The 12,025-nt window shown below is 40.2% G+C and overlaps 1 protein-coding gene across 2 annotated transcripts in view; it reads right to left on the reverse strand.

Moving 5' to 3' along the window:
- Window positions 1-12,025, reverse strand: part of LOC122811370 (transmembrane protein 268-like) — a 469,464-nt gene that overhangs the window by 324,493 nt on the left and 132,946 nt on the right. For both annotated transcript variants that reach the window (XM_044083169.1, XM_044083168.1), the window contains exon 3: window positions 1,243-1,323. In XM_044083169.1, coding sequence (XP_043939104.1) covers window positions 1,243-1,323 — 81 coding nt within the window. The remainder of the gene's footprint in view (window positions 1-1,242; window positions 1,324-12,025) is intronic.

Genomic DNA, 12,025 nt, shown 5'->3' on the forward strand with positions numbered 1-12,025 from the left:
ACCCAGGGCAGCGTATTTAATTAAAGTTAGTTTTTTGTGGTTTTGTGCATAGCTCCTCCCCTTTATGGTTGACCACACCTCCCTTGACCCCACCCATTCAGCGTCTCCTGCAGCCCCCCTGTGATTTGAAGTCACCAGCCGCCACTGAGTTTAGTGTGTGCGGTTGGACTGATTTTAATGTTTTCTTTGTAGTTAATGGTGAAATTATTATTTAGGGAAGTAGCTCTGAGTGGGGCTGAAAAGAATTAGTTTGTTTTTTTGGGATTAAGAAGTAGTTTGGTGTTACTGAACCAAATTTCGGCTAGGATGAAGTTATTTTGGGTAAGGGTTTGCAGTTCACTAAGGGTAGGGGCAGCACATATGAGCGTGGTGTCATCTGCATATTGTACTAGTGAGGCAGTGGTAGAGGATGAAGAGATCTGATTTGTAAATAGAGAGAACAGCAATGGGCCAAGGATGGATCCTTGAGGGACTCCTATGGTTACTGGTAACAGGAGGTTTCTGTATGTGAAACTTGAAATTAACCCTGATAGTAATATACCACCCCATTCAGAAAACTAAAAACATATACAGCTATACATATCTGCTCCAAAAAGGGTCGAAAACTTCATTAAATGAAATTAAACGAATGGAGACAGGAACATAAAAAAAGATGTGGAACATGTGAGAGTGAAGAAGTAAAATCGCTGTCACTGTAGACTACGGGATCAGGGTTCACCACTCATGTAATAATATACATATGACAAATTATTCAGCTTTATGATGTCAACATATTGTATCTATTACGCCTTAATTGGTTTATTTATATTTTTCTCTTTATTTTTATATTTTCTATTATGTAATTATATGATTTGGAAGGAAAATGACACAACAGGAAGTTTGATTGTTATATCTCTAAATTTGTGTAATGTGATGATGTGCTCTTTCACTGAGGAAGACAAGTATGCCGAAACCGGTATGATTGTTTGAATAAACTCATATACATGACCTTGGTGCTGGCTTCCTGTTTCAGAAAAGATGGTCAGACCACCACTCACTGATAAAAAGGTACTTTAAAAAAGGTAGTATGTATTACATAAGATGGCTACATTTAGTGCTTTGCTAACACTCTTGCTGTTGGTTACAAATTTCAAAACATCCTGGCTACACCCATATCGTACTGTACATTTTTTTTATTCACACTAAACAATACAACTGTATCTATTACACAAAAGACAAAAAAAATATGCTTGCCACACATACTAGAACTGGGAGTCACAGCATCACACAGAACTGTAGAACTCTGGTCACTAATTGAGTCCAGGTATTCCAAGTTGGTAGATCCTGCAATAACAATAATAAAAAAAAGAAACATTTTACATTTTCTGTTCACAAAGGAAATAATGTTCATGATTCATGCAATCCAGGACAAAGAAAATGGACAGACAAAAATGAATGGTGGGTCAACTGCAGAGTAGGTTACAAATTAAATTAAATTTACTGTTACAAGGTATGGTCACAATAAGTTATCTTCAGCAAATCTGTCCATGTATTTACATATTATCAGCATATTTACACACAGATGCATATATGCTAGCAATGATGATACTCCAAACTCAAAGGACATTCATGTATTTAGTGCCAACAACCAAACAGTGGCATCATGGAATATCAGTACATCTTAATGATCACCTTGAAAAAAAATATAAGCTCCACATATTCTATAAACACACAACAAAATGCAATTAAAACAATATAAAAAATTACTTTTAAATAGAAATGCTGTCATACACTGTCACTGACAGCTACTATGAGTTTAGTCATGTACACCAACACAGTTCATATGTTATGGGTCATCATCTCCTTAAACTCCAACACAGCATCTGAGTGAAGCAACTCCCATTTCTTTTTCTTGTGAGTCTCCTAATGTTTCCCAGTCTAAAACACAAAAACAATGTTTTTAGCTGGCACTATGATACAGAGTGGTAAAGCCTTGCATGTTAAGACTAGTCATACTTAAGGGTCTGTAATTTCTCTGGTCAGTAGATGGTCCCCCTTCATGCAGAGGGATGTCTATTACTTCCTCCATGGAAAGCTACAGATATTCTCTGTGTATAAGTATCCCTCAAGAAACAAATTAATCAATGGAAAAAAAAAACATGAGAAATGTGCAGCATGGGTAATTTAAGTGTCTTTCTGCCACATAAAACAGCTCCAGGCCAAGCAGACTACTTAAAACAATAAACAAAACGGAGCAGGTAAAACAGAAAGCAGCTCCATTAGTTTATGAACATACAGAAACTATAAGAACAATGAAGCAGCAAACAGTACTTCAAGAAATCCCATAGGTAAATGTGGTCCCAAATGGAGTCTAGTTGAAAAGCAATTCTATTTTGTTACTAGTACTGAATACCCCCATACAGTTAATGTAGTATACAGCGAAAGCCACCCATGAGAAATAAATAAGTACAACTTTACATGGAAGAATTTCTTGTTGAGTTCTGAGGTGAAATTCAAAACTCTCAAGATGTTTAAAGTTTCTGAAATGAAAACTGAGAGCTCACTGGATTTTGTGATGTACGGGACTTTCCCTAGATATTCAGCAACCTCAGATTTAGCATACATAAAGTCAAGCAAATGAAGGATGTAGGGAAGCTGCTCTGTGCAAAGATTTCTTTTTTAACTAGTGCTGTAACTGACCGGAACTAAATGACTCTGTGTAAATTGAATCTGAAGTTCTAAAATATAAGGAACATACTTTCTTTCTACTGCACTGCAGTTATTATATAAAGCAGAAGAGGAAACATCTCCAAAATGAATACAAAATGAAATGGGTACAATTGACTTGTATCAGAAAAAATGACGTACTAGTCCAAAGAGTAGCTTTAAAAATGAAAAACAGTGACATAAATACCACAAACTGGGACACACAGCAAGTCCTCACGACTGATGATTCACTAGATACTGTCTAAACTTCACTCAGTTATGTCACCTCCAGGTAGAGGTGACATCCTTATCCCTCCCCAGTAATGCCAACTATGTGCAAACAGAAAGGACAAATACCAGGATGCAATGGGGAAGGCAAAGCAGTTTGACTGAAGCCAACAAACCCCACCAAGACTACAAAGGATGGTAGTTGAAATACTAAACGGATACAATGTAATGTAATGAATATTCTTCTTGTCAGTTAAATGAATATGAACACGGTTTGCTAAACAAAGGCTTAAATTTTACTCCCACACCACATACTGCCTAGCTTAACCTAGTAAGCATTTCTTAAAAGAACCCTAGAAAATTTCATTATTTTTTTATTTTTGCTATTCTTATAGCCAAGACCTAAATTATAACACACATGCTGTTAATGATGTAGGGGTATTTGAAAATCTCTTACATATTTCTGATCTAAGAGGAGGAGAGCTGGCAAACAGTTATAATAGCTCAAATAAGAAAAAGTGTGGCTATAAGAAGTCTGATGGCAACTGGTGTCACTAAGGTAAGGCTAACAGATGACGGGCCTTGTTTTTACTACATTTAGTGCAGTAGCATTATGTCTGAATATATAAAGAACAGCAATACCCATGACTTTTTGGAAAATGACCATACTGTTATAAAACGATGACAGACACTTAGATGCTAGAGAATTCAGTCCATGGGCTTTTACTGGCAGATACTTTTTGCTCCTACCATCACTTATGCCATACACGTCTGTGAAATTGTATGCCTGTCAGTGTATGTGTATACACACACACACATATATATATATATATGTGTGTGTGTGTGTGTGTGTGTGTGCATATGTATATGCAGCGCACCCACAGGTGTAGCTGAAATAGATATGGGTTCCCTTCCTACCTGACTTTGGTGACTCCCCTATAGGCCCAACACATCAAGGTGGCAAGAATGACAGATTTTATTCTAGGTGACACATCTAGTTTAAAAGGCAACAGCACAACGACAAATAAATTATTTCAACAGTGCACCAGTTAGCAATAAGGCAAGGTGAGATATGCATGCAATGAAAACACACATTTACCCTCTTCCCTAGAATTCAACAGAAAAAAGGTCTTGGCATTCAAACATGCACACAGATGGCAATATCAATGAGTAGTAAAGCTTTATAATGCAGCAATACAAACACAGGAAAAAAATGCAATGTCATTAGGCAATAATAGAGTTATAATACAACAATACAGACATGAGAAAATGCAATGGCATTGAGAAGCAAAATTCTTGAAGGCAGCAGTCTTAACAAGCAAAATGCAATGTTATTGAACAATGAAGATTTATAATACAACAGTACAAATATGAGAAAATGCAATGTCATTGAGCAGTACTAACACCCTCAACCCCCTTGATCAATTCTAAGCAAACCAACTATGAAACACTATTATACCCTGTTCACTGCCAGTGAGTACTTACAGTCTTGCTGCCCGCATGATGTAGCCCAAGTTGGAGCTCATACGGATCCCAGTTATTTGTAATCCACAAAGCATTTGGGGGGGGGGGGATCCACAATCTTATAAAAATGTAAAGTGATGGCCAGAGCCTCTCACCACTCCATTGAGAATATCCTAGTGACCAGGCACAGTGGTTCCTCTGGTGAGAAAAGTAGAAAAATCACCTGCCAGAACTCTAGTGATCTATGGCTTCTTTGTACTGGGCCCAAAAGAACTCCTTTTTTTGCTGAATCATATGCAGGCAAGGAACTACTGATTTCAGACTTCTCTCCCGATTCCACAAAATACCACCATCCAGGATTTCAGCAAAAGACAGACACAATCTGCTATTTCACTGCCCTGTCCCAAAGCACTAGAAAAGAAAATCCAGTCATGCTGCAAGGCCCTTTTTCCCTTCAGCTCCCTGTTTCAGTCTTCCCTCCTTCAGCTAGTATCTCAGTCTCATCTTTCACTTTTGAAATAGTCTTTTATATTCATGAAAAGAGCTTCACCTTGTGGTGTAATGAAAACTACAGTCTATTACTTCTACAATGAAATGAACTACACACACACACAAACACACACACATACACACACACGTTAATATTTACAGCGTCATTTTAACAGTCTATTACTTCTACAATGAAATGAACCACACACACACACACACACACACACACACACACACACACACACACACACACACACACGCACATACATGTATATATTTACAGCGTCATTTTAACACAGCTATTACCAGTACCATACACAAGTGCTTGGCATTTCCTAGGGTAGAGTACTGAAAGGAAGTACAGAACATTCCCTAGCTCAAAGGAGGCAGTTTCCTTGGTAACTGATTGGTAGCAGCCTTTCTTGAACTGAATACAATAGTTAGTAGTGTGGTGTTAGATTTCAGAATCCTGTGAAGTGCAGCAGCTTAAGCTTACACACCTGGAAGAAGTTTAACAGCAGAAGTGAGAAGTAGCATTCTGGCATCCGGAAGGAAGTCCGTTTGTTGCTTAATCCTGAAGCTGATGGAAAAGATGCATTTCTGGCCTAAAAAAAGCCTTCTTGTACCATTAACCAAGACAGACTATAAAACCGGCTTCCACAAACTGCTTGGACGTTACCATGTTTAAGATGGAAGGACTGCTGGAGTGTTATTCTGTGTAATTTGTTGGCTTCCAGTTAAGTGGAGCTATGAAGCAAACTGACAGCAAATGTATGACTTATGTCTGTCCTGTTTTGCTTTCTCCCTTTCCATGTTTTAAGGCACAGCATTTCTTCTTTTCTGTTGTATTTGAGAAAGAAACTTCTTATTAGCTATAAAATCTACCTCCAGAGACTATTTTCAGTTCAACACCAGTCTACCCTTGTCACTGTCACCCTACCACCTAAAAATACCTTACTAATACGTGCTAGCTGTAATCCTGTATGTATCTATACAATACACACACACGTGCATAAGAAGATTTCTGGAAAGGTGACTAAATCTTTAGATACCAAAAAATATGGTAATGAAAATGACCAGGGGGATGAAAAAAGAATGAGCTTCATTGAAAAGTGCTGAGATAATAGTTGGACTGAGGGTCAGAAACAAATAAGACACTAGGGCAGATGATCTGGAAAGCGCAGCAAGATCAGTGAGTATAAATAAAGAGTTAGAATTCAGGGGATAAAAGACAGCATCTTAACCTTACTCAAAGAGTTGAGTTTCTCACTTCCTTTCTTTGGGTGAGATTCAGAGTTGCTGCCCATAATGTGTAAGATCTGTGTATTGTAAAATGCAGGGGAAAAGAAAAGATCTGATTCTGAGATAACTGCATGCTACTGCGACTCAAGTGATATGTTGCCATGCACCCAAGCAGAAAGCAGAGTGGCAGCTATGCAGTAAGCTATACGCCAAGAATAACAGTGCTACCAGAATTCACAGATGCCTATAGCTATGTAGTCCATGGAAGCACAGTTTACAGTCAAGAATCAATAGTATCACTGCCCATTGTATCAAGCCTAACACATAGCCAAACAAGTAAACATCAAAAATACACCTAAGTTCAGGAAAACTGTAAATGTCTCCAAGGACAAGGGCTTTTCCCATGGGAACAAGCATTTTTACTCTCTCATCCGGTCACACATAAATCCATGAAGGTTGTACAAATTCAGAGAAAGAGGAATATTTTATCATCCCTTTCCTACACTTGGCCACCAGTGGAAAAAAAAAATAAGTGAAGCAAAATAAGCCCCTTTCAGAAGTAGAATGACTACAGGCCACAAAGTCAGTAGTTCATCCTGTCTTCATGGTGCAGAAGGATGGAGCCCTGACCGTGATCCACATGACACGTAGGAATATTAGAACAGGAGCTGGAGAAGCCACATGGGGGTGGTGTGAAGGAATGGCTTTTTGCCAGCCTGCCTATTTCGAGAGGATTGGGGTACTGCCCGAGATTCAATATGTCCCCAGTATTACAGCAGTGCTGGAGTCCTGTCCCATATTATTATTAGGAGTCCAGCATTGGGGGTCTTGTATGCTGTGATGCAGATGACATTTGTAGATCTGCCATGAGGGCATACAAAAAAATCTACTAGTGTTCAGCACAGCTTGTGTGACACACTGCCAGGTACTCTGTTCTTAATCACTTCTCTTCCCTAAACTGGAGGACCAAACTGCCATAGTGGGGTAGTAACAGGGACACAAAGATTAAATGAAGCAATATCAGCAGATTCAGTGTAATCATAGGTATGTAAAGAGGGCCAAAATGTCAAAAGCTCTTTGATGTCAAAACAACTCAGCAGCACTTTACTTGGCAAAATGTTGTTGACCTAGAGTGCCATGACACCATAAGATAGGACGACTTTAAATAATCCATCAACACACAGTTACCACAAAGTAGATCAGTCACATCACCTCTATTTGCTGCCATTGGACCTGCATTTCAGCAGCTTAAATGTGTTGAAACATTATTTATAGGTCAGATGTAAAGACATACAGTCCAATGTATGCCATAATGTAGTATGACTAAGTTTGAGATTGGTATCACCAACTCTGAAGCCCAAATGTGATGCAAAGTGTGCAGTAATATGCTGGGGTGGATAAAATGCATGAGAGTTAAGTACCTTTCCGAAGTACTGCACTCGTTGCTGTACACTACCCAAGAGCAAAAAGCCACAGTGTACTTCCATCCACTTGCATACTACACAGTGCAGCTAATCCCCATTTGTGCATAATGCACCAGTGCTACTTTGTTGCCTATAATAATCCATTAAGGAGTTGGGTAACACCCAGTGCTGATGTGCTATGTTATGCATCCTAAATTAAATGGTTGACTCTTCCAAGTATCTAATGTACTATTTAAATATGGGGTTCACACAGATGTAGTGCTGTGTACCCTAACTGAAGAACAGGGCTCCTACTTCCCACCCCAAGTATCTAATGTATTACACACACTACTCAACTACTATTTTCCCTACCATAAGTATAAAGTACAGCTGTGTACCTACCATAAATGTAGATGTTCGAGTGTATTCACTGTTGCAGTCATTACACTTGGGTTATCCTGCTGGCAGGCTACCCACAGTCAGCCTGAATTCCAAAGTCCTGGTCTGGCGTCTGTTGCTGTCACCTCTTCCCTGACGTCAGTGTGCCAGGGGGTATATAAGATGCAGCTGACACCATTTTCTTCAATTTTTCTTGCCCCAGATGTCAGGTGCCCCCAAAAGAAAGGCTAAAAAATTCTGATCATAAAAAAGCATGCACTAACATAAACATTACCTTCATCTACAAGCAAATACACCACATAGGTTGTATAGAACAGAGAAGTCCCAGCAAAGAAAGGGGGATGGTGGGTGGGTAACCTGGACTGCAACAGTGAATACACTCAAACATCTACATTTATGGTAGCTACACAACTGTACTATGTTCATCATGTTTCACTGTTGCAGTAATTACACTTGGGTTGAATCCCAAAGCGGAGGTTGGGTGGCTAGGCCTAAATAGAATTAGGAGTGGCTATGAGGCCTTGCAGAACTGCAGCGGCAAAGCCTGCTCTGGATTTAGAGTAGAGAGGTAAGTGGTAGTGCTTTGTAAAAGTGTGCACTGAAGTCCAGGTCGCAGCCTCCAAAATGTCCTTGGTTGGTACTCCTCTAAGGAAGGCTGCTGAATTGGCTGCTGCTCTGGTAGAATGTGGCCTAATGTGTTGTGAATAGCAGAAATGAATGCAGTGGCCTATCCATTTTGAAATAGTCTGCTTTGAAATATCTTTTCCTTGTGATCCTGCAGCATATGCCACTAAGAGTTGCTCAATCTTTCTGAAAGCTTTAGTTTTGTCCAAGTAAAAGCGTAGCTGTCTGTGTCCCTTATTCTGCAGGTTTGGATAAAAGGGAGGCAAATGTATGGTTTGGTTAAGAGCCACACTGGACACTACCTTAGGCATAAATGTTGGGTTTGTCCTTAAAGAAACCCTGTCCGGATGGAAAATAATAAAAGGTTCCACAGCCATTAGTGCCTGTAACTCTGAGACTCTTCTTGCTGAAGTAATTGCTAGGAGAAGAGCTGTTTTCCATGATAAGTATTTTATATCAGCTGTATTGGCTGGCTCAAAAGGAGGCAGTGTGAGTTTTTCCAAGACAAAATTGAGGTCCCATGCAGGTATTGGTGCTCTCCTTGGAGGTCTTATGATACTGCCTTAGCAGTGGATGAGAAAAAAGTGGGCTGAAGTGGCAGAGGCATGGATCTTAATTGATGAGAAGGATAGGCCTTTGTCCAGCATCTCAGTTAGGTATTGTAAAATCTGAAGAATATTTCCTGGTACCAAGAATAGAATATCTTCCATTTTTCTGCATAAGACTTTCTGGTGCTGGGCCTCCTGACCTCCACAATAACATCCATAACTGCTTTAGAGAGAGGTGTGTTCTGAAAGTTTACATTATCTGCCATGCAACCAGATTTAGGGTTCTGAGTTGGCTGTGTAGAATCTAATTGTTTTGTTGGGTCAGCAAATGAGGAATTTGAGGCAATGTCCAGGCTGGGCCTTGAGAGCTCTTTAGGATTGGGTACCAGTGCTGGCGTGGCCAGTCTGGGGCAATCAGTATCATTTTTGGCTTCGGGAGGAGAGAGAGAGAGGCATATACTGTAAGGGCTTTCCAGCTGAATGCCACTTTCCATGCTTGTTTGTGATGACTTTCTGTAGCATCCCTATTTCCCTGTTATCATGCTGAAGATTTGTGGATCTAGTTTGAGGATCCATAAGGTTTCTGCTAATTGTGCTTGCAGGTGTACTTGATAAGTCAATGCTGAGTTCCACAAAGTCATGGTTTGTCTGCAGACATCACTGTAGTATTGTCCGTCTTTATCAGCAGTTGTCCTGGATGAAGTAGGTCCTTGAAGGCTGTCAGGGCATTCTGTACAGCTAGCATCTCTTTTTGATTGATATGAAGATGCTGACATGTGTGCCTCCCAGGCATAATCTGATGCATCTGTTTTTAGTGCCTGCCTGGCTGTGGCTAAAGTGAATGGCTGCCCCTTGTTGTGGTGACAGGCCTGTGCCCACCATTAAAACTCCTGTTGCAGGCAGGGAATGAGAGTAATTAATGTTTCCAGTCTGTGGCAATGTTGAGTCCAAACTATGTTTAGATACCATTGTAGTTTCCTCATATGCAGTCTTGCATATGGAATTAGTAGAATGAAGGATGCCATGTAGCCCAGAGCTTGCAGAATTTTTCTTGCAGATAACTGGGTCTTTGTTGCCATGTTTTTGAAGCAAGAAGTCAGTTGCCTTTGTTTGTCTGGTGTGAGATAAGCCATCTGGGCAATTATATTTAAGCTTGCACTCAGGAATATTATCCCTTGAGAGGGTACTAATTTTGATTTCAATTAATAATCTTTTTATGAACGCCAGATGCTTTAGTAGAATGTCTTTGGTCTCTACTTGATTAAGGCAGTCGTTCAAGTAGGGATATATTTGAATTCCTCTTTGTCTGCAAAAAGCAATTACTGGTGCCAGGCATTTTTTGAAGACCCTGGGTGCAGTAGATAAGCCAAAGGGCAGTGCAGAGAATTGGTAGTGCATTGTGCCAGCTATGAATCTGAGGTATCTTCTGCAAGATTGTCTGATTTTTGAGGTCCAAAGTTGCTGCAGAGTCAACATTTTGAAAAAGTATTTAGAATAGACAGGTCCAGAATTGGTCTCCAGGCTTTGTCCTTTCCTGGCACTAAGAAAAGTCTTGAGTAAAACCTCATGTCCATGAGAGATGAAATTTGTTTTGTGCCTCTGCCCATTGATTGTGTGGCAGGTCTGGCATACCTTTTGCCTTTGGAAGGGTGTGAAAGTGGAACCTGTAGCCCTGAGAGACAAAGACCCATTTCTCCTGGGTGATCCTGTGCCAGTTTTGTGAGGCTGTGATTTGTCTTCTCCTTTGGAGGTGCCTGTATGAGCCCTGGGGCTGTTGCCTGCCTCTAGGCATCTGAATCTGCCTCTTTGTGGCCTGTCTGATGCTGGAAAGGACCAATTCTTAGAAGGCCAGTTCCTGCTAAATCTGGGTGGTTGTACCTGTAAGAAATCCTTTACTGTCTGCATAGATTTAGCTTTATCCTCCATTTTCTTTGCCTTAACACCAAACAAACTATCACGCTGTAATGGAGCATCCAATAATTTTGCCTTAACATGATCAGCCAGATTCTGTTCCTTTAACCAAGCATGCCTTCTAATAACAGAATGTGTAACAGCTCCAGTGAATCATAACCACATTGCCACTTGTTCAGCTGCATGCAATAAATCCTGCAAATCTTTGTTCTCAGAACATTCAAAATTTGTCAACATTTTTTGTTTTAACAAAGACATTAAGTATTGCTGATATTTGAGCATATGAAACTGACAATTTAAAGCCCTTACAGCCAAGGTAGCAGAAATGTAGACTTTTTTCCCCCATCTGTCCAGAGCCCTAGAATCTCTATCTGAGGTGACTGGGTTTTCAGCAGTAGCAGCCTTCACCCCTTTGGGACCCTGTGAGATAGTTTCTGGGTCCGCAGCAGGGTTTTTATATAGAAATGTAAGGATATCTGGGACCCTGTAGTATCTGTCCGGCTTAACAGGTGCAGGAGGTAACGAATCTGGAGACAGGCCGGACTCTGAAAATACATCATCTACTATGTCTAGAACTGGATGAATTGCAAGGGGTCTGTGTTGAGGTAGTAAAAGAAAGTCTATAAGCCTTTTCTTAGAATCTGAATAATCTTGGCTCTCCCAGTGGAAATGCTCCCTCATGGTATGCAGGGTTTCCCCAAAAGAATAATCCTCAGGAGGAGAGGCTGAAGGAATAGAATCTTCAGCATCAGAATCCTCATAGGGAGGAATAGAATATCCCTGTTCTGAAGAGGAATCAGAGGAAATGGAATCCTGATCAGAGGAATCATATTCAGTATCTTGCCTAGGCCTCTTATCAGGAGGGGGATGGGAGCCCCTGATCAAAGTAATTACATTTTGAGCATCTGTTTCCCTGGAGAATGCTGTACTTGTTTCCTTGTCTTTAAAACTGTTTTAGACTTTGTCTTGGATGCTGTAGTAGGCTTGATATAAAGTTGTGTAGGTCTGAAGACACCCTCAGAAGCCGATGCC

Source organism: Protopterus annectens, chromosome 9.part0, assembly GCF_019279795.1.
Source record: "Protopterus annectens isolate FY-2018-M chromosome 9.part0, PAN1.0, whole genome shotgun sequence".
NCBI lineage: Eukaryota > Metazoa > Chordata > Ceratodontiformes > Protopteridae > Protopterus > Protopterus annectens.